This window comes from Bemisia tabaci, chromosome 5 (assembly GCF_918797505.1).
Source record: "Bemisia tabaci chromosome 5, PGI_BMITA_v3".
Taxonomy (NCBI): Eukaryota; Metazoa; Arthropoda; class Insecta; order Hemiptera; family Aleyrodidae; genus Bemisia; species Bemisia tabaci.
In genome coordinates this window covers 29,962,346-29,986,015 of record NC_092797.1, presented here as the reverse complement: position 1 = coordinate 29,986,015, position 23,670 = coordinate 29,962,346, and the positions used below count along the sequence as shown (strand labels likewise).

Here is a 23,670-nt window from a genome sequence, read left to right as displayed (position 1 = left end):
ATGCGATACCTCCGGAAAATATATAACACTGCGACAAATATTTTGGCCGGCACCCCCGGAGCTCTCGGACCCCTTCCTTTTGTGTCGGGAGCCGCTTGGCCGTGCATCATTTCGGATGAATAAAACATGAAGTGAAGGCGACTCGAGTACACGATAGCAAACGCAGTTTTTATAAACCGGAAGAATGAGACGGACCCGGCGTCCGAGTCGAAACTCCGCAGCCATTTACCGGACGGACGGAACGAGACTTTCGGTGATTTGTTAAACATTACGCCATTGATAAATTGGTCTCGGGGTTTTATCTCTGTTTTGAGGGAGAAAACGCGGGGCTGCCATGGAAAAGGCACTTTTGTTAACTCGAGTAACTTATCAGAATGAAAATGCACCTTCAAAGATTTTTCCGCATAATTGTGGCAGAAAGATGGCCTGCAAATTTAAATATGTGTTTCTCAATTAATAATTCCATTTCATTTAATTTCAAGTTCAAGTCATCATAATGCCTTGATTGCATGGAATATATACACAAATGCGGTATTTTTATAAAATATCATCAAACTAACGTAATTTTCTCCGCAAATTCATGAATTTGGTTTTCTCATAAGACTAATCGAATTGATAAACCTCTTAGTATCAATACAGAATCTATAAGTCCGATACAATTTTGCTGCGAACATTCCATTCTCTATTCTAGCTTTGCCCCCTTTTGACTGAAACTGGTTTCCGCACAATTTGCGAGTGATGGTATGTAATTCCTGTATTTGAAAATGAACATGATCCTGAAAATAGCCGTTCATTTTATCAACCTCAATTCATTATAGATACAGAACGATTTTAAAAATCTACGGTGCCATCGGATCCTACCTGATGATTTCATTTGAATTATGGCATATCATTACAGTAACGTCCTTCCAACTTCAACATTTCTTCCTTTTTCCTTGCTTTTTGTCTGTACTGATCGTTTTTAATCCTATAGTGCTTTTTCAAACGATGTTTTTTTTTTACGTCTCCAAATCCTTCCGAGAATAATTGCATTTATCTTCAATTTATTTTCAGTTTTATTCCACTAAACACATCAAGAATTTTTGAAAAAAGGAGAAAGAAACTTAATTATAATTTTTAATATTTGTAGCGGGTAGCCGTCGTCATTAAAATCGAAACAGCGAACAAACAACGGTACCGTCTCTCGTAGGTCAACTTACGGGATACAACTATTTTAACTCTTGTGTACCCTTCGTCGCATAACCGATAAATTGAAGGCGAACCAGTGAGCTGCTTCATTACGTGGCTCACCCGCTTACTTATCTGTAATACCTTCGAATAGCTATTACGCCTCGTCCATTTCTGTAATATTTAATTTGCCCATAAAGAAGTCAACCAAGATTATCTTCCACAATATTCTGGGAAAATTAAGGAGCAGGCTCTTCTTTTAGATATATTGCGACGAATAGCAGAGTATGTTAAACAACGTTAGCCCGTTATTGTTACAAATGCTTTTTGACCTATGTAAGGAATAAATTTATGATATACGGCATTTTTGACGAGATAAATAACTTATCTTCTCGAGGTCTACTAGAAATTTTTCCGCCCTAAAAAATTCCTAATATCATCTGTCAGGGAATGTAACAGCAACGACAAATTTACGTATGTAATTATATCAGTCGTTACAATTAAAAAGATATTGCATGCTAGTTTAAGCATTCGTGCCATTAAACTAAAGTTCTCGGTTTTGCATGTGAACAAGATAACATCGTGTTAAAACCGATTCATATAAAAGTTTAATATCTCCTAATTTTGACTTAATGTTTTAGTTTATGTTTTCTAGTTAACAAGTGACACGTTTACTGGCCCAAGGCGTTCGAAGTTTTAATGTTTTACGCTTGATAATGCTCGTTGTAATTTTTAAGGTGCTTCTGCACAGGTCAACTTTGGTTCAACATGTTTCACATGTTTGGTATTTTATTTTGTTGCAGATCACACAAACCTACGCATTTCTCCCTCGAGAGGCTGTCACTAAGTTCCTGTTGGGATGTGCTGAGTGCCAAAAGCGTCTGGACTTAGACTCTCTGGGGTCTGACATTTTCAAAAATAACAAGGACACCCCTGTAAAGAGAGCTCAAAAGAGGAAACACAACACTTGGGATCCAAGCCCTTCTTCGTTTTCCATTGACCCCTCTTGCTATTCGACGAATTTATCAATCCCTCTCGACAACAGAAAACGCAAATATTTGAAACTCCCCAAATACCCGAGTGAACTGTGTCTGGCGGATGACGAGGGCAACAATTCTGATGGTTATGTTCCGACTGATAAGTACGAGGATTCCCGGGAGTTTTACCCAACATGTAAGGACAGTTCGACACGTAATCCAACCAAAGCGATTGAGTACCACCGTGACGATAAACTATTTCAAGTTGCGACGAAAACAGAGTCTGATGGTGAGGAGGAGTCCAAAGCTAAACCTAGTCTGAAATTGTGTATCAAGGAGGAAACTGATGAGAAAACTGATTTAGTTCTTGATTTTCGTTACAAATCATTGAAATCCCTCGCTCGACAAAAATTTAAAGATCAAGACAAGGATACTGAAGACTCCGAGAAGGACGAGGCGAGCGATGTCGAGCGAAAATACGGATGCGAGAGTAACAAGTTGCACCCGAAACTAGACTCTCGAGACCCTCTGTATAAAATCAAATCGGAATTCTACCTAAGGCATCAGATTGACCATCAGAATGTGAGGAAAGAAAGGGATTATTTTGTGAATGTTCCCAACTTGCTTCCGCCGGCCCCAGTTCTCTCTTTGAGACTAGGTCACGAGGATGGGTACCCATCAGAGACGAAAATTACCGACCCGGTCAGAGCATGTAATTCCAAAAAGTACTTACTGCCCCACGCGAACGGGTCCTCGAGGAGGAAGAGGTTCTCTTCGAAGAGGTACACCTCCACCCCCGAGCCGATGAGCCACCTGTACTCGCGAAACTCGAGCCAAAGCCTGAGATACGGTCCGCGCAACAGCAGCTCCAGCACGAACGAGAACGAATCTTGCGAGAACAGCTACGGAGCTGAGATTTTGGACCTGTCCCCGATAAATTCACAAAATCGAATTTCAAAGTTCAAGTTGCCCCAATCGAGAGCGCCGGTGTCTTACATTCAGATCCCGGTCTGGAACCCTGACTTGTTGCGATATCACTCCAAGGGTAGGACAATGGAGTCGGGTCGAACGGCGAGGGTTCCAGACGCAGACCCCTCCGAGTGTCCGGACCGGCTTTCGGCGCACCCGACGGACGAGGACAGTGACTCGGATCACCCCACCAGCACTTGCGAGAGGAGGACCAAACACGTCGGGTATTTTGACCAGGAACCTACTTCTAGCCAGGTAAGCTTCTTAGAAACTTTCACACGTCATGGAAATATTTTGATTCAACGTAATCATAGGACTGGAATTGCGATGGCTGAATGGAAATTAAACCCTTATTTGGATCCATTCCAAGGAGAGGATGAGCGAATATACGAGTAACCCGTTTACCCATACTTTTGAGGCAATATTTTTGGAGTCGATTTTATCTTTCAGCTGTCCTCTCGTCGATGTATTTCACCGCTGTCTCTCGTAGAAAATCTGGGATTAGTCCAGAGTTTTACTGTGACTTCATCTACATCCTTTCGTTTAGAATATTTTGAATAGGTATTATAAATGGCAAACTATGTTAAAGTAGCAATCCTCTAAAAAAAAGCGTTGTATGGACCACTAGACATGGTCTGAAATAGAAGAAAACGTCACAGGTTTTCTCTTCAAAATCTCACATAGAAAATACTTCGCACAATGAGAAATTTAAAATAAACTCCGTACGAGAGTATTAACAAGTCTCTTGGACACAGATCAAATGAAATTTTGATTATGACGTCATTTGTATTTTTGTCATTTGGACTGCATTTTGCAATTCGGAACTATAAATTCTGGCTTTTCTGGAAAAACACTTATGTGCATAAGGAGACGAGTGGCACATACGTTGCTTTTAAACTGGGCTACAATTTGTAGTTCCAAATTGCAAAATGTAGTCCATTTAACCAAAAGTACAATACGTATATCTTGCTCAGGAGTTCATTATCAGACTTCCCATTATGTGATTCGTTTGCCTTGAAAAATTTTAAGGGGAAAAAACGTATCGTTGTGATTAAAGTCATACCTTGTCTGGATGTCAATTTTATACTGGGCATGCACCCTCACGATTCCTTACGCTATCCTTTGCATTAGGTTCAAGTTGAAAACACCCTGGCTGGGATTTGGAAAAGTATAGCTAAGGTTTTTCAACGGAGCATCTAGCAACGCTGACTAAAGGTGGACGAAGGCTATGAGCTCGGACAACGGAGGTGCGGGGGGTAAATAGGGAGCCGTAAAGGTGAGGGCGGAAGGCGAGGGGAGGTGTATGGGGGACGGGGGCGACTTGTACCTCTGCCAAGCATGCAGCGATAACCGAGCGCAAAATTTGTAGCGGTATTGTCATAATTGAGGGGATTTGCTGATCCCGAACTCCTTTTATAGGGGGGATATTGACAAGGCTCGTCATTGGAGATGATGATTAATCTAACCTCGTCTCCTGTGGTGGTGAGTGGTGCGGCGACAGGACGGGGCAAAGCAAAGCCGAGGCCTGGCTCCGGCTTCAGCCAAGGCTCCACAGACAACCTGCGACGTGAAATTAGCCGCGCGACAGTGTGAAATCATCACAAAACTGCCCGCGTTTACAGATGCAGGCGACGCGAGTCGCTGTATGAGTGGAAGGCAGGCTCAATGCTTGTTTGGATACTGCAGTCGATTGCGCTCGATCGACTTGGCGCGGTTGAGTCACGTCGCGCGCTGTCTGTGGAAGCGTGGCTCGAGGCCCCGCCGCGGCACCGGCGACAAATGAGCCGGTAGAATGCGCCAGTTCGCGAATTTATGCGCGCCGCTCGCCGCTCGTTGCGTCCATTTCATTTGTCACTGTTACCGAGCTAATGTGCCTACTGCCTCGGACTGGGCGCCCTCAAAAATGTTTTACCTCATAAAACTCCGCGGCTCACATTTGTCTCCGGGCTGCTCGAAGTACTAACTCAGCAAATCCTCACATGGGGGAAAATTTCTCCGCTCGAATTAACATAAGGTCGTTGGCTCGTGGAATTAAAATTACTTGCATTGATTTAAACGGGATTCTTACCCGGCCCAAGGAGTTCGTCTCGATTTCAGCGGGAAATTCCTTTTGAATAATTAGATGACGTGAAGCAGAGGGGAAACATATGCACAGCAATGTTGCTAAGGTCGCAAACCCTCTTTGATCTTGCATTAAATGCATCAAAGTTTGATATTTGTTTAATTTCGTAGAAAAAAGATGCATCAGGGACGAAAATTATGTTAGGACTTTATTAAATGCTCCACTGTCATTTGCATACGCAGAAAAGAAAATATAATCTAAGGTAATATTTAATGTCTTCAGTGAAAATGGTGGAGTTTAGTACCTGCGCAAACTTATTTGAAAAATTTGGAAATGCGTTCTATCTGTACAGTACGAATAAATATATCATGCCTTATAAATATAGTTGAGAGACGGGTATAATATTTTTAATAGAAATCGTAAGAAACTAAAATATGCAAATTTTGACAAGGATCGTTCATGACACTACCCTTATAAACGAATAGTTGCCAAAAGCTGATAGAATCGGTATGTGTACATGGACGCACTGATGAAATGACAAATCCATCTGAGGGGATGTTTAAGGTTTTTAATGTTTCTCACTCCAATTGTGCGGTTAAAAATTCCGACTCAAATTTATGAAAACATGAATTGGCGTTTTTGGGATGTTAATTGATGCACGAAATAACTTAGCACATACTTGGATACCGCGTTCTCAAAGTCTGCCTCAAAACTTAACATTAAGGCCGTGTGGGGATCTTTTAGAGGAGCTTTGCTAGAAAATACTATTTATCTTGGAGCGGACATGATCACTTTTACAGTGATATTTCATGCATAGCAGGATTAAAGTTTTCGTGAATCTGGAGTTTCTCAATATTTAATTAAAATATTTCAAAGGTAAAAATTAGAGTTTTTTGCAGTTTATAGAAGGCCGGACAATTTTTACTAGTACACATCACCATTGTCTTTGTTTAATCGATATTTTCTATTTTAAATCCTCTATACTGGACTAACTTGGTTTGTTCAAATAAATTGTTAAACTCACTTGCACGTAAAAATGAGTTAAATTGCGCAATTTAACTAATTTTTACGTGCAAGTGAGTTTTAAAATTTTATTTGATCAATTATCTTGTGCGGGTCTCCAAACGAATCTTGAACTTTGTTTGTGTCGTTAAAATTCTCGCGATCTAATTTTTCCACTGGAGTTATAGAGTAAAACAGTAATGTTATGTACAATTCTGGCAAGGAGGAAATAGCAGGAGAAAACCCTCAGGGGTGAGAGAGTACGGAGAAAGAACGAGAGAGAGCTTGGAAAGGGGCAGAGACGCAAGAGGAAGTCAAAGCCTGTTCTACGTCCTTTCTAGGGACACGGGCGCCCGGGCGGGTGAAATGGATGAAAAGTAAGAAAAAATGTGAGAAAAATGAAAGAATCGTACGGAAAAGGTACTGCGGTGGACAGGAACAGGGACAGCGAGAGGGACAGGAATGAGAATGCGAGGGGTGGAAGCGGGCGCGAGCGGGGGCGGGGGTGAGGGCGGCAGGGACCGAAGGATGGGCGGCCGGGGTGGACGGGGACGGTAAGGGTTGTTATAGTACGGATGGAAAATGTGGGTATTAGAGCAGAGGGTGGTGTAGAGTGACATCCAATATTATTTTGAGAAGGCTAAACTTTAGACTTAGGGCGCTGCGGTGGGTGACGGTCGTTGGGTTGCGGGGCTCAGGACATGACGGGGGAGGGAACAGGGGGTGGGGGATTATAGGGTGGCAGAGGGATGGGTAAGTGGGGGGTGGGGGGTGGGGAGTCAGAGGGGTCGTCGCCGAGGCGAGTGGGTTGAGAGGGCCTCAATGGTTGTGAGGCTTCAAAGCTCAACAGTCCGGCTTTGCCCGTACCCATCTCAACAACTTTTCCATTTCCATTTTTCTCGCAAGTTTTCGTCTTCCGCTCCGATCGAACCGCACCGATAGTGGTTTCGTCGAGGATGAAAAACAAAGGGTCGAAGTAACAACCATGCATATTTTTAAAGAAAGTACCGGGGGCAGCTTCAAGCCGCAGTACCTGTAGAAGTAAACTTTTCTATCAGAATGGCGATTTTCCAATGTATGCCTTCTTACTTTCGGGTAGTTTGGCAGGTGCTGCTTAGAAGTCCTTTCGCATACTTGCAGTTCAACAAGAAATGCAAATACACACATCTAAAACAAAATCTAAAAATCACATCTAAATCTAAATTTCCTACCATCTCATTATCGGTGTGCAAATGAGGATATTGTGAAGTAGAATAAAAATATGCTTCCAAAGAGAAAGTCTTCTTCGACTTATAAGGAGGGATTTCGAACACACTTCGTTCTAGTCTGATAAGTTTTGACCACGGGCTTTACTTAAGCAAAATCTTTGGATAAGTTGTAGGCAATTAAAAATTACCGGCAACTTGCAAGTCGCTTGCAAATTGGCGCGGCAAAATTGCAATTATTCACATAAAAATAATAAAGGTTTCGATGATAGAATACCTAAGAATCATGATATCGGTTTGTGGCGCCTTCATTTCTCTGATACTTCACGCTTCGTCATAGAGTTTGTTTAGTTGCCTATCCCACCGAAACCAAACTGAGATGACACTGAATTGCACACGCAGATGTGCGAAATGCAGGTGTAACGTACTCGAGGAGGAAAAAGCGTTTGTAACAATTCACGGCACAATGATCTGCGTTTTTTCCTTGCTTTTTATTTCTGAATTTTATCTTAATCTATTCATCACACTGCTTTTTGCCTGCGACAGCTACACTACTTGTTGCTTCACGCAGAACATTTTTCAACTTTATCCCATCGCGACTGTTAGAGGCAGCAACTGTTAATATTCACTTAAACTCCTGTTGGTTGACTTTTAATATATTTTACTATTGTTTTACGAATAAAATTGACTCTTCAATTTTGTGTGAAGCCCGATAGTTACATAGTGGTGCGCATGGACGCGTGTAAATGCGCAATCTTTGACATTCTTTTTTCTCTCCTCTCTCTCTCTCCCCCTCTCTCCCCCTCTCTCTCTCTTTTTAAAAAAAAAAAAAATTACAGAATCTAGCCCTTTTCTCTTCGACCATTGTAGTCGCGGAATAAATTCAAAACTCTGTCAATGGGCTCTAAAAAAGTAAGAAATTACGACAAAAGCTGACTTGTCATAGAGTCTTAGTTGCTATCCACTGTTTTAATTGTTAACGTAGGAGAGTGGGTTTGAGAGGAAGGGGGAAACCGGAGAAGTAGGAAGGAGAAATAAGAAAGGATACTGCCGGCCAGTTCTGGCTAAGCCCGGCGGGGAGAGGCTCTCTCTGCCGCCTCTTTTGGGGCGAGGGAGAGAGCTTTGGGCCTTTAATTTTGTATGACCCCCGAAGAGCAGAGAAAGATTGGCCGGCAAAGTCTTTGCTCGGACCTTAAGCTCCGGCCCGGGTCGGGTCAGCTGGTGGGTTGTCGCGTTCATCCCTTTTCTCGTTCCAAGGGATTCGGGTGCCGACGGAAATGAGGAAGAGCATCGAAACTTGAGAGGGGGGAACTCCACGAAGGTGTCAAGTTACCCGGAAATTATTCAACTTTGGGGTGGAATCTGGAATCCAAGAAATTAATTGCGATTTGAAAGAAAACACGAATCAGCGTAGGAGTGCACTGCACGGAAATGGAGAAATGATATGTATACATAAAATGAAATAATTCTCTGATGTTTACCGAAGCTCAATCAGTTGCTATTACATTTGGGCTAAGTTTTGTAAAAAGATGGTGGCCAAAGTTTTAATATTTTCTATTGGATTTATTTTTGCGACCGTTCAGTTACCCCCTTGAAGCATCATCTTGAAAGGCAGGAAGGTAGAGGAAAGGAGAGCTGTCTTGGACAAAACTTGGAAATTCATTTTGTTTAAAAAAAATTATAGTTATAATTTCAAAGACATTTCGCCTCTTTTCAACAAATCCTTTACCCCTTAATTTGCTTTTTCTAAATAAAGTTTACCTCCTGCAAGATTCACTTGAAATGTCAACTTGACTCCAATGAGTAGTATACATTTCTTATTTAAGAATACATATTTTATAATCCCAGTCTAGAGTCCCTTCATATCCAGACCTACGCCATCTTGGGTCCTGGATGTCACAAGTGGCGAGGAAGACATAGTCATGCATTAACGTTTTTCGTAATCTTTGATAAATAAATTCCCAAAATCCTCTCAACCCCCCCCCCCCTCATTCCACGCCACGTGTGTCCAGTTGTGTCTTTAGTCCCTTTTCCCTTCTAGTTTATAATCTTAGGGACCAGCGAGAATGTAATCCTTCTGCCCTTTCGTGACATTCAATAAGCCAAAACGGGAGCCAATCAGAAGTATATTCCACATGACGTTGCCCTAGGTAAGGGCTCTAGTAGAGTCTTCATTTTCCATGGATATTTTTAACTTGAAAGAATCATGAGAACTTTCAAGGCGTATAACTATATTTTTTTTTATGGAAGAAAACGTGGCATCATTTAATCTAGAGGATTCGGGACCCAAGAAGAAGAGGAAGAAAAGGGTATGAGGTGAAGCGAACTCCTCCGAGTCCCGAGTGTTACATAGGAAAGGTAAATTGGGTCGAGGGGACGAGGTAGGGTGGATGTGGGGGTGGCATAAAGGGCGACCGCGCCGCGGAGGGGAAGCGAGGGGGTTAGACGCGTGCTGGCCCCGTGGCCGCGCCGCGGCTCAAAGAAGACCCTCAATACCCTGTGTTTCAAGTTTCAATCTAAAATTCCGCACATCGGCTCTGCCGAGCATTGCCCATTTAGCAGAGGCTTTATGTATGGTCCCCGGTCCCGTAACAAAGACTCCGGGGCAAGGAGTTTCCCTGCCGGCCCCTTCCTTTGGCGTCATCGTCTTGTTGGGAAATACGAACTAGCCCCCAACGTCGGGCGGTCTCGCTGGAAACTTCAATTATTGCTGGTATGAGTCAGCAAATCCGAGGTTCCTTCATTTTTGGTGCAAGACTTTCAGCTATGTTTCCACGACATACATGGAACATTGATTTCCATTCGTGATTCATGTTGATTAATAAGTAGAGACTCATTTTAATTTTGATGGGCAACGCTCAACAATCGCACCAATATCTCATTTTCTATGGTGTAGTGGTTAAAGTGCTAGCTCTGTGACCACGAGGTCCCAGGTTCAATTCCCGGCTCGGTGAACCGAGTTTGATGCGGTCTCAAACAACGATTGCCTCGGACTGGTTGTATAGTAGAGACAGGGGGGGGGGGGGGGTTCTAACTGAAAGCGTAGGATTACCACTCGCGTGGTATTTAATCAGAGACAAGAGACCCTCCACTGACCTCTTGGTGACAGGTGGAAGATTTTACTTCCGGGGATTCAACACTTCCGTAGGGACAATTATTAGGGAGAAACAGTCATCACTCTTTTTTCGGCTGTTGAACTACCTACTTAGTGGATGAGGAGCTTCGGGTCACGTCATGAGCCAAACAAATTTCTCAAACTTCGGTTTGTTTGCCAATCGAAACTGTCAACTCGTTGATAACCATCAACCAGGTAGGTAGGTCAACAATTGAATGTTGAGGTCTCGAAAGTAAAAGCTTCCGCCATTGCCAAGATATTAGAAGAGAGTCTCTTGTCTCTGTATGTAAAGTAAAAAATCAAAAATAAATTTAAAAAATTGATCTCATTTTGATCATGGGAACATAGCTTTTAAAAACATAGAAAATTTGATTGGAAGAGAGCAAGGTAGGCCAAGTAGACGCATAAAATTACATTTTATTTAACCAAATGTAATTTATGCATCTACTTGGCCTGCCTTACTCGCCTCCAATCAAGTTTTGATAGATGCAATATGCGCTCTTTCAAAACCTAAAACATAGAAAACATAGCAAGTTAGTATTTTTAGAGGTATTGAGATTAATATTCGATCAGATCACTATGATAAAAAAAAGTAACAGCAGCTGAACCCCTTTTCCCCACCCCCAACCAAAAGAGGGGATAAAAAAGCGTGAAAAGTGACAGTTGAAATAGTGAAAGTTTGGTTATCAGCCGCAAAAAAAACACATAAAAAAGCAGGAGGTGCGACTGAACCGGACACACGGGCCGAATAAAGGCCCCGCGTATGTAATAATGGCAAAGACTGGGCAGGTAATTATGCACTGAACGTCTGTCAACAGAAAGAGAAGAGCCGCCGGGCAGGAGGGCGCGGGGCGGGGGGCGGAGGGTGCAAGTCACGGGGTGGGGGTGCGCGGTGCGGGATCAGGGAGCGTAGCTGATCAGGAGCCGGCGAGGCGGGGGGGGGGGATGGCTCGGGTCTGTATTAATTAATGATAGCAGAGAGCGGAATATCCCCGAGGAAGGGACACCACGGGATGGTATATAGTTTGAGGGAGAAACAATATGCAGGGCTAACAACGTATCGAACCCGGGAGGCGCCCTGCCGGTTCGCCGCGAAATTAACCCTTGACGCCCCTTTTATACTGCCGTGCTGAGGAAAAACACCGTATGAACCTCCAGGCGTTGCCAAATTTAATTTAATAAATTACGAATTTCCTGGCAAACTTATGAATATTTTCCTTTCAAATTTTCAGAGAATATTGTTCGTATTTCGTTCTAAAGTTCCTGAAAATTTCAAGGAAAAATATTGATAACTTTCCTTAAAAATAAACATTTTAATGAAGGAAATTTGGCAACTCTCGAATGTTCATACGGCGTTCTTCCTCGGCACGGCAAAATAATCGTAACAGGGCGCTGATTTGGCAACGCTGCATCGGATCTGGATCCGGATTGGGACCGGGACCGCAGCTTACTCATTGAGCACAACAATTGATGTTGCACCTCAAGGGTCTGCTTTGTAATTTAAGGCTTCGGCTTTAAATCCCCATTTCCGCCGGTTTAATACCTCTTTCTGTTTGGGCCACATGTTTTTTATACACCCTTTAAAAGCTCATTTTCATTCCGGCTCCCCCTCCGCCCCCCGTGTTTTCCCAAAGCACGCGAAATTTCCCACCTTCTGGCGTGCATGCCTGCAGGTGGTTGCCCCGGAATCGGGAGCAAAGTTTCTTGGGGATGTTAAGTGACGCAACAAGAACCGGGGTTCCCTGCGAATTCCTCGGCGGCTTACTACAGGACGTTCTGAAAAGTTTTCGTTTTCGAAAGTATGAGTGAACACCGAGTTCTTGTGCGCAAGTGTGAATTATTCTTTAAAATTCATCGGGTGACTATTTTACAAAGAACAAAGCGGCGGAACTCATCGGTCGATAGGAACAAGTTGTTTGATTTTACGATCAGTCAGGGTGACAACATTTTTTCTCACTATGGAGGATAGAGTTATAGTATAGTATAGTATTTCTCCCTTGAAGTTAAGTTGTTCGGCGCAATCGGAAAGCAACCATAGACGCGTTTCGGATCTATTTGAATCTCTCAGTTCGGAAACGACCCAACTCGGGTATTTTACGATTTTCATCTTATTGCGTCGTAGAAATACTCCTTTTCACGCAATTTGTCACGCAGTTTTCCTCAGTCCAAAAATTTCATTTTCCAAGATGGGTCGCTTTCGAACTGATAGATTCAATCACTCCCATTATTAGTATGGTGCATAGCCTTCTAATTTTCTTCTTCCAGGGGTGGGGTAGTGCACGTTACGATGTACTGAATTACTGATGACGGGTCCAATTAGACCCAAACAGCGTCCACAACTGATTTCTGGTTGGTCGTAACAAGCGTTGCGCCGAACAGCTTAAATCTATGGGAGAATTTATCATCAGTTTGAGATATGAAGAAAGAAGAAAGAGTTCAATGTTTGAAATGGCGCCAAGGGTTGCCTCTTCAGACAGCGGACACGTATATCTCACTCAAAAAACTCAAACGCAGATTTAACGCAGGATCATTCGAATGAACTAGTTGGTATATTCTTCTTACAATGTATAATATTTTAGAACCATGTGAGTGATATTTTTATTTCATTTTGATGAAATGTGGCCAATTAAATGTAAAATGTAGGGATTATCACCACTGACCGAAGATAATGAAAGAACATGTGAAGTTCTTGCTTTTTAAAGCCGCACTTCCATCGACTAATTTTCTCAGGCCATGTGTAGGCCGAGCATGGCGTTTCCACAAAAGTCATCCAACCTTTATTTTTTTAATGATACTAGTCGCTTGCGTGACACCGCACATGCATCGTATGCATAAATACGTTAGTGCACTAACGGAGCCCCATCTACCTTAATATTGGAGGACCAAAATAATTGATATACGGATGGATCGCTGAAAAATGCCTTATTCCTCTTTCTCTTCTTCCACGTCTCTCTTTTTCTCTTCCTCCATTTCGTACTCATTTGAAATCCACCTTTTTTACGAGGAAAATATAGATAAAACGATAGAACAATAGCAAGACACGCTCCTACTTCCGTCCCCTTATTTTCTGACAATAAGCCACTTGATGTGAGGAACTGATGAGAGAGATGCCGGTATTTTCGGTTTGATAAGGTTGACGTGGCCAGTGTTGGTATCGTGGACGCAGTCGCAAAGTAATTATTGGAGCTCGGAGAGGGTTGGGTCGCGCGGTGGTAGGCTGGGAGGGGGAGGGGGTGGTTGGGGTTGGTTGGGCGGTGGGTGGGGAAAGTGGAACGAGAGGTGAAAGGGAGGTACGCAAACACCACGAACAGGGCCACCATGAATAAGTGAGTAATGAATTTTAAAAATAGATAGATATTGTGCGACGGACACGAAGCGAAGTGGGGTGAGGGAGGAGTACACGGGGTCGCAATGACGGGTGAAACGGGCGTGCAGGGCTCGCGAAGGGGGTGGCGGGCTCGGAGGCGGGGGCGGGAGGGGCGATGCGGGGGCGGGAGGATTATTCGGGAGTGACAATCGGCAGTATATGTACAAACATGATTTGAAAGTTCGGATGTGCAGCATAATTTTAGGCGTGGTTCGTATCGCAGCCCGAAGCTCCAAGCTCACCCCTCAAATGAACATGTCGGGGGGTGGCGGGGCGGCGGAGTCGGGGGAGGATGGGGACAGCACGCGAGGCGGGGGCGAGATTGGGGACGGGGGGAAGAGGGGTGGTGGCCGGGGAATAGATTGTAAGCCCCGGATAGCAGGACATACACAGGCAGCGCAGAGACAGATGAGAAGGTGCCTCTGATGTAACATCATAAACCGTTGAGGTTGGAGGATTACCTGCCTCCATGGTGCCTAGTGTTAGTATAACTAAGGTAGATGACGAGCCTGGAGCCTCCCTCCGAACCCTGCACCCCCTAATCAACCACCCCCGTAGCCTAACCTCCAAACCCTCGAGCCCCCCAACCCCAAAGTGCCGCATATGACTGCCGACCGTCGTCCTGAGCCCACAAAGAGAAGCATTAATACCTTCATCTCTTCGTGGAAAACACGCGATGTACCCCATGGATTATGATATATATACTCATAAATTTGGGATTATTTCCAACTTACCTTTTTAATTACCTGCCCTTGCTTCTTTTTAGACACATAACTAGAAATAAACGTGAATGTACCTGTGGCTTTTGTTTTGAGTAAAAAATGGCTTTGCCGACTCAATCGACCTCCATGAAAAAATATTTTTGATGAGCCAGTATACAGTCAATAATGTTACACATCTCGGAGTTGTATACGTTTTCTGTAGGAAAACATGCAAGTTTTCTGAAATGAGTTGACCAAATTTCGTCGATCCTCTGACGTAAGAGCGTATCTCCATATTCATGTGAGCCCCCGAAAACATAAGGTCTTACGGAGAGCAGGGCTCCCGTACAGGAATCGGTATACGCTTTTACGCCACAGGAGTAACGATGTTAGATACCGCTGTATGCTTTACAATCATAATATTCAATCGTTCATGTTTTGCAAATAGGATAAAGGCAGAAAGTATAGTCGTTTACATTCATTGAGATGACATCTCATTGAGTCCTCTCAATAAATCATGCATGTCAATACGCTTAGATCTGATGAAACCTCTTGTTACTATGGTATGAGGTACTATGGTGCAAAGGCAGCGTATAGCTTATTATGGTGCTCACTGTAAGATTAACTTTGGAGGTCTCTGACGGGGAAATTTAAGGAAGCTGCATTATTGGACCGAAACAAAATTCATCAATAAACTCGCGCACGGTGTATCTACATTGCGCCTTCATCTTTTACGTATGTATACCACAATATTTCCTGCTTTGCAGCAACGGAATAGGAATAGTGGAAACCCCATACGGGAGCACCGATTATAAGTGCGTTGGATCATGTCCGTTTCTTAAATGGAAACGACTTGCCTCGTGTGGCTCCACTAGTTTTGACTGGTTGATCTAGTTTAGTACTGAATCTGACACATTTATTTATTTATTTTTTATTATTATTACGATAAAATAAGGATAATCCGTGCCTCTAATTCCTACAGAAAGCAGTGCACTTATTGCATTCCCACTGCATACACCACCGCTGTGTTTCGTTTTCCTTATAATCTCAACATATATTGACGGTACGGTTGCTAAACATTTTTTAACAATTGCGGTGTTTCAAAATCTCCTCTCTTTTTTATTTTTATTTTTGTGGAGAATGATTCCGTATTCATCCTTGAATTTTTCCCGGAATGTCCTACAAGCCAAAAAGAGAGAATTCCGACTCAGTAGCTTCCTGAGAAAGAAAATTCGATCGTAGCATGTCCGCAACCCCGCAATAACCGAGATACTTGGTTTGGGGATTTCAACTGATTTCTGTCTCATCTATATCTACTTTTAATCAACACAAAGTTTCACTTCGTGCGGAACTTGTCCTAATGTACCGTACTTTTCAGGGGAAACTAAAGAGTGCACGTTTTAAAACCACAGTACTCTAGAATGGCAACGCCGTTTATTTTATTTGCGAGAATGGTGGTGAAGAGCCGGTCATTGACTGTTCAAAATACTAATTGATGAGGGCGCGACCTCGAATCACAAATCGATTGAATAGAGTCCCAGTTGGACACCCCTCCATGCCTGAACTACATGTTCACCGCGTTAAATCGCTTGGTGCCAATAGTAGCGAATATATTTTAACGTAAATTAAAATTGTGGATATGTTAATTGTATTAAAGACTTGGTGTTCAGTATTATACTCAGACCAATGGAAAGAGAATATGGCATCTGCTGTATTTGTTATTTTATAAAACATTTCACTGTTTCATCGTCCAGTTATTAAAATTTCCTCACAGACACATTTGCCTCTCATGCGGATTTCGGGCTTTGATGCACGCATACTTGTGGGAAGTAATTAATTAGCACGCCTCTGAAAATCGGAAATAGGTATCGGCACGTTACAGTTTCTTCCGTGAAAACGCAACAGGTTGCCTGTGAAATCAACAGTATGTTTGCGTGAAGGCTGGAGATTATCCATTCAAAACTTTACGCTTGAGATAGAGTTATTTTCGCCGTATGATAATGCAATGTTAACACCTTGTAAATGATTACATTCTCGATATATGTAAGAAAGTGTGTGTTAACAAAGGAGCACACATGAAATAGTTTCGCACCTTCAAAGTAAGTTTTGCTTGCAAACAAATAAAAATAAAATTGGAAAAAAATACGGAGAAACAGAAACTACGATTCAATCTCTAAAATGTTCATCGATTTAAACATCTTTTTTTGGGTCCAGTCTTACATGCCAAGTTATTAATTATTCAAGACTGGCTGTTGCCTCAACGGCAGGGACGTGGCATTTTGTCTCACGTATAAATTAGGTTGGAATCCCCGCCCCCTGCCCTCTACTTCCGGAAAAATTAAATGAAAGACTAGAGCAGAAGAGTCTGAAAGAGATGTCATGGGAAACCAACAAAGCTACGGTAAAAACTCGCGGGACAGGAGGGAAGGAACGCGAAGTGTGGGTGGGGGAGGGAGAAGGCGCACAGGCGAAAGAGAGATAACTAGGTACAAAAATGAAGGAGTGAGCGGGAAAAATGACCACGGAAAGAGAAGACTGTCATCTGAACTATTAAGTTAGAAGTAAGAGAGGGCCGGTCAGGGAAGGGTGGCAGCGGACGATGGAGGGGGGGGGGGGCACCGCCGCGCCTCTAGCCGAGCTTAAATCGGAGCGAGAAAGATAGGAAAAGCGTTGAAAGGGTTCCTATAATACAGGGTAGGTCGGCTCAACGCCAGGGGAGGGTGAAGCTTAGTTCCTCTTGTAAACGGCTTTACTTCACCAAAGGGTAAAAGGGTTCCATACGCCGCCGTGCCGCGCTAGCGGCCCCCTCCTCCCCCTTGCCCTCCACTCTTTAGCCGTTCATGTTTCCTCTGTTTAGGAAATTCCATCCCCAACCACCCCCAATCGCCCCCCGCCGTCACTCAAATCTACCCTGGGAGCGCCCTCGCCCGCTTTTAGGTCACTCACTCCACCGTCACGCCGCCCCCACCGCTACGGCCTCCACCGCCACCAAAGTGCCCCCTCTCCATCCCCCCGACCCCGCCCCCGCGCCGGTTCGCTCTCGCCAAAGCTTGGAAATGTTCGCAACCGAGAAGAAAATTTAAAACTTATGCTCGGCTAAGGAAAACCTGTCCTGTCTTTACTCGCAAAGCCAAATCACCGTCGCACAGAAAAGGGCTTATCCCTTATTCTCTTTCCCTGCGCCTCCGCGCCCTTCTCCCTCTGCGGGTATACTTATCCCTCCGCTTCGACTAGCCTCGCACCTCCTATCGCGACACATCCATATTTTACACAATAAGGGGCTCACGAAAGTTTCCTCTCGACCCAGGATTCGAACAAGTTGTAAACAACAGTAGTGTTAGTGTCGTGTGTCCATTGCTTTTTTCCTGGGAAAATCGAGAATAGCATAAACAATTAAATTGCAACATGACGGTTTTTTTTATAATTTATAAATTAATGTTTAAAATGTTTCATGTTTGTTGAGATACGTCGAATTAATGCTGCCTACTTCGGCCATAATAATAATAAATCTTACATGTTTTGTTTTCATCTTTTTCCGCGGCATTCTTTCCGTAATTGAGTATCATGAGATCATATTGATTGCTTAAATATTGCTTCAAAAGAACGATTCAATCATATTTGTATGAATGTACACTCCTTTAAAGACGAAAAAGAGCAAAAAACGTGAATACCTAAAGTAATGAAAATAGTAGTTCCTTTGGAAAATATACACTAAGAGAGTAAAAGGTTGAGAAATGCGAGGTTAATTTCACTCTATAGGTACTGTTCATACTAAGAGCTAGTCATTAATGTGCAAAGTGGTCGGAACTGTGCACCCATACTTTATCTGCTGTTCAAACTGTCGCGAGCATTTTATGTACGTACGATGAACACCGCAGTGTTTGTGAAGGAATTAATTATTCAAATAAGTGTGAGCACTTGCTAAAATCCTAATTAGGCCAACCATCAAATCTCTATCAATTGAAATGATGGCTTATCACTCGAGTGCTCTGAAATTTTCAATTACAAGCCTCTGAATAAGTAGTCGCTGCATTTCAAGAGCCATCGAACGGAAACTATAGCGTAATCTCTTTCCGCAGTTTTTAGTCTCCTCTCCTCTCTCCAAAAATGAATAACAGTTGTCGAATAACTGTAAATAGATGGATATAAGTCGTAATTAAACCGTGATTTACTCTGTAGAACACACGTTTCCAGTATGGCTGAAAAGAAAAACGAAACTAATTTATTAATTGCACATAAGTGTCCTCGTGCAATGTGAAATTGAATAATCTTGATTTCTTTAACACTATAATTTAACATGAACATTGCTTAAGATACCAAATGTTTTACGTACTCTTTAAAAAAGATGTGTCATGGCAGCTTATTCTTCAGAAGAGCTAAATTTTACAACTGCTATGTGGTTGGGCATTTATCATACATTAAAAACTCATTTTTATTCACCATAAACGTTTTCGTTCCCTAAACGAAAAAAGTGTCCGTTTGGAAAGTGGCTCATCCTAAACTTTGGTGACGTTCTTTTTAAGACAGTATCTAATGGTCTCTGACTGTCCGATTTCAAAACAATCTTTGCATCAAGTTTGATAAGCTTTAACTGTCAAACTCGAGCCGAAATGTTTCTACAGTAGGCCCGAGATATCATGTTTTGGCTGTTGCAAACTGAGGTGCATTCCCACAATTGTTTTCTTCTCTAAAACAGTCACTCAGTTAGGATAACATGACATGTTTCCGGATTAATTATTATGAATAATTAAATAATTAATCATATTTTTGAATAACACTCATACCACATGCAGACCACATAATTTTAAGTTGAACTCTAAAGGCAGTTCAATCGATATATCGCAATTTAGTTCATCATTGAGAGTGACAAGACTATTTGCAGGTCCCTGAAGAAATAGTAATGGGCAACCATGATAGTTATAGAGCAAGTTTAGATTCTGAATTTCTGGTGTCTCCAATCTATTTTGCCGGGGATTTTCAAATGCAGATCGACCGAAAAAGAAAATGTAAAAGATGATTTGTCTCTGGAGATGATAGCTTTTTATGCACACGTCATAAAAAATTGTGAGACAAACAACCCTAGTATTTTTTAAGTGCTCCAGACATCAAATTCATCCTTATCATGTTTCTTCAATCAAACTGGCATTATGTGGCTCTCACTTCAATGCGCAAACAAGAGTGATTGATCATTACCGGTTCGTTCGTTTAGGTGCACCCGAGACTTCGAACTATAACGTTACAATGTACGGTCATCTACCATTATTTCTATGAGTTCAAAGTCGTCTAAAATATTTCAAGTTTTCCGCCTTCCACTTACCGAAGAGAAAGCTCCACTTGTAAACGAAGTATTCACCGGCTTTCAGCGCACACTGTGAGGTGCCTCCAGCACGAAATAATGACCCAGGTTTTAGGTGGTTTGATACGCAAAAGGCCACTAAAAAAAAACGCACGCACCATCAAACAATAGCGAAACAAGAAGTCTAAATAGAATGCCGAGAAAAATTAAAGAATATTGTCTCTTGAAAAGATGTTGAAGGATGTGAAAAATTTATAAAATAAACACAATAAAGGGGAGGGGAATAATTTTTTTCTACCAAGAATCTAGGATGTTTTTTTATTTTGTGAAGAAATAAAGAAAGTATCAACTTTTATCTAAATAGATAGCTTTAAATAACACTGATTTTTCTCTTAAAGTTTTGATTGCATTATTCAGAGCATTTCAAAATTTCATGATTAATAGTATATTAAACGAATGTCATTGTTAGTACAGACATTAAAAATTATCAGTGGAGTAACTATTCACGCAGAAAGAAGAAAAAGAAACAAAGTTATTGAAGGATGGAAACATTTAACGCAAAACATTAATAGTAGCGCCTAGAATACAACTATTCGTGCTCAGCGATTGTCCGAGTTGCATATGCTGTGAGATGAAGGCGCACTAGCCGCTCTTGGGCTGAACACGACACGCGCGTGCCTTCTTTCACGGACTCCTTATAGGAAGATGTTACACTGATGCGTTCTTTATAAGCCGCCTAATCTGCTCAGCAAATTAATGAGAGAGGAACAAGAGTGGAGGCTTATTAATAAAAGCTATTATTCTTTTAGAAAATTTTCAAATTTGATGTGATAATAATTCCCGAAACCTGATCCTGAAGCAGCCCTCTAGTTTGACGGGAGGTAACTGTTCTACATTAGGTTTTTTCCTCCTCCCTAAAAACTGAAGGCAAACTGACATGCCGTTAAAGATACTCTTCTTGTTAGATGAATGCTCTTATTAGTGGACGTGTCATTTCATGATGATACCACTATTCGACCACGTGGGAGCTTGTGTTGCCTACACTACAAATTGAAGGCAAACTGATGTGCCGCTAAAGTAACCTCTCCCGGCTGCCAATTAAGAAGATTTTTTGACTTGTATAACACCTCTCTGACGCAAATTGAGGCTCTCGCTAACTTGTACGTACGTATTACATGCTAACCCCCCACCCCCACCCCCCAGCACTCAAATTGTCCTTGCTTTTCATCAGTTATATATTTTTCTTTTTTTTATTGTATGATATTTTTTTAAAATCAAATCCTCTCGTCACGCCGAGTTTCAGTCCATTTTCTTGAAACACTAGCGACGACCGAGCACCCTCCTCTACCTACCCCAATCATCTCCCCTCTCAGTGCAGTGATACGTTAACTCTAGAAACCAGGCCAAAATTCCGGCGTTTTTTCACAGTGTAATGTACCATTACACAATTGCCAGTATCACAATCAATGAAAATTTTCGTCTCCGTTGCTACAAGTTTAGTTGTGATGAAAAAAGTGTCTTTTTTTCTCTAAGAGCGTTATTACCACATCTCTTAGTTAGCAAATCTTCCACTTGGTCACCGAATTTCTAGTAGCTATAACTGAAATAAAATTTAACTTGACTTAAACTTGTTACTTGTATCTTTCATGGAAGCAAATCGTAACAACCATTTTAATTATTGCATCTTCGCTTTACTATTGAGGGAAATAGAAGTAACGCGTAACGCGTAACGCATAACGCCGGAGGCGCGAAGTGCATCGAGGGATTGTACCGCGAAGCGGTCAGGGGGGTACTCCCAGTTTAAGAAAATTTGACAGATGTTCGCGGCTTAAAACTTGCTCAAACTTCAAACTGAGCAGAATATTTCGAGTTGAGACTAAAATTGCATTCTGCGATGGTAGTTGCAAATAGAAAGCGAGAAGCTTAGGAATCGCGAGAGCTTGCCGCTTCATGTGTTTATAATGTAATATATTTGACCCTCTGTGCATATGTGTGTTTACTCATGATGATTACATCAAGACCGAATTTCTCTCTGACCCGCCGCCACCTCCACTCGCGCCTCGCGGGGCCCTCAGCGGACGCACCCGCCGACGCGTGGCGGCCTCGGCGGACGGAGGCGGCGGTGGAGGCGGAGGTGTGGCGGGGGCGGCGGCGGCGGCGTCGGTGCTGGAATGAGCGACGCCGAAAGGGGCATGGGCCGCGGCGCGGGTTGGCGGCGGGCGGGGGCAGGGAATGGGTGTCCAGGAGTCAGTGAGGGGGCGCGGCGAGGCGGGGGGAGGGGGTGGGCGAGGGGGCCAGAGTTCGCGCTTTGCGTCGCGGACCCGCGTTCGTAGTGCCAGTGCTTTGCGTTCAGTAGACACCTCGCATCACCCGAGAGCGCCGTAGGATTCCACGCAGCGCGTCCCATATCACTGATAAGTCTTATCACTCCACCTCAAGTGGTCATTCCCAGAGCGGTGCGTTTTGACTTTTTCGGGCTCTTTCCCCCTCCGGCTTTTCGACCCTGCCTCGTTCGATCATTTCGGTGATTTGATTAAAATCTTGTGCCGTGTTGTTCGTTTTTTCGTACTGCAACCCCCTCCTCTCCGTTTTGCCGTGCGCTTGTTGTGGAAAATTGCCGGCGGAAATTTTCGGCCCCTGCGTCCGCGCACTATTGACATTGTTCGGTCGACGCTCGTGCATTTCCGGCGAACTTCAAAGGATTGTTTTCGCGTGTAATCAACAAACAGAAACAGGATAAAAACTAGTGGATAGGGAAAATCGTGAAAGAGGATCTAATAGCTACCGAAGTGAGAAATGCGACTTCAAATCCAGAAAGAGCTTGAACCTCAATAGTGCTCTAAGTTTCTTGCGTCGTAACCTAAACTGCTTCGAAAAACTGCGTGACATTTATTAATACTAAATTTCATTCAACTCCAGAGCCGGGAGTAGCTGTTTATCTAGAGGTGGCTCGTCAATATTTACAGTTAAGTGTATGTAATAGTGCGATCATTTCGTTTCCACGTGTTTTGTTTGACTGACAACCCCTCGGCTTGTATCATGGCTCAAACGAAATGCCACTCCATAGCTCTTATCGCCCAGCTTATTTAATCGCCTGTCCCTGAAACGAAACTACAAAAAAGGTAGGCACGCAGTCATTAACTCCTGTATTCAATTCGCTATTGTACCTAGCTGCTATTTAGGTAATGAAGGATCATTATACTTGGGGGGAGACGCAAATTGACTTTTGTTATACCGGCGACTAGTAGACCTCAGTTGTTTTCCTCATTTTTTATCAACAATTTTGCACAATGCATGCATGCATGCTCAAAAAAGTTTTATTTGTCTGTTGGCGAACGTCTCCTGGAAACTAAAGTCCTACTATTGCATTCTAAATTTACTAAATATTGAAAAACAAGGGTATTTTCGCCTTCAAGTATTCAGGACTCCTAACGCAGTGATTTCAAAGCGCGAGTTAACGTTAAAGGGTCTGTACTTTAAAAGTACGAGCTTGATGGCTGCACAACATGTCTCTGAAGGATTATTTCCAAATGTGAGTGGAGATGGAAGTTCAATGCTTTGCGAATGATAAAACACGTGATCTTAACTTGTCGGATGGTGCAACACTAATGCGCCCCTGGTAGTGCATTTCGGCCCCTCTCGCTGTTTCACCGTATGTTGACTCACAGAAGAAGTGCATGCTAATCTATTCAACCGGTTTCAAACCATCCATTTTTTCCATTTATTGTGGACGAGAAAAGATAAAAAAATGAGGGCTATGAACCGGTGAGTGTGAGTTTTGAGTGGCTCAAACTTTGCTTCAATCACAT

At 42.8% G+C, this 23,670-nt stretch overlaps 1 protein-coding gene across 2 annotated transcripts in view; it reads left to right on the top strand.

The window, feature by feature from the left end:
* The window catches only part of LOC109037463 (nucleolar protein 4), a 119,868-nt gene that overhangs the window by 17,628 nt on the left and 78,570 nt on the right, over nt 1–23,670 (top strand). For both annotated transcript variants that reach the window (XM_072300527.1, XM_072300526.1), the window contains exon 3: nt 1,971–3,368. In XM_072300527.1, the coding sequence (XP_072156628.1) occupies nt 1,971–3,368 (1,398 nt within the window). The remainder of the gene's footprint in view (nt 1–1,970; nt 3,369–23,670) is intronic.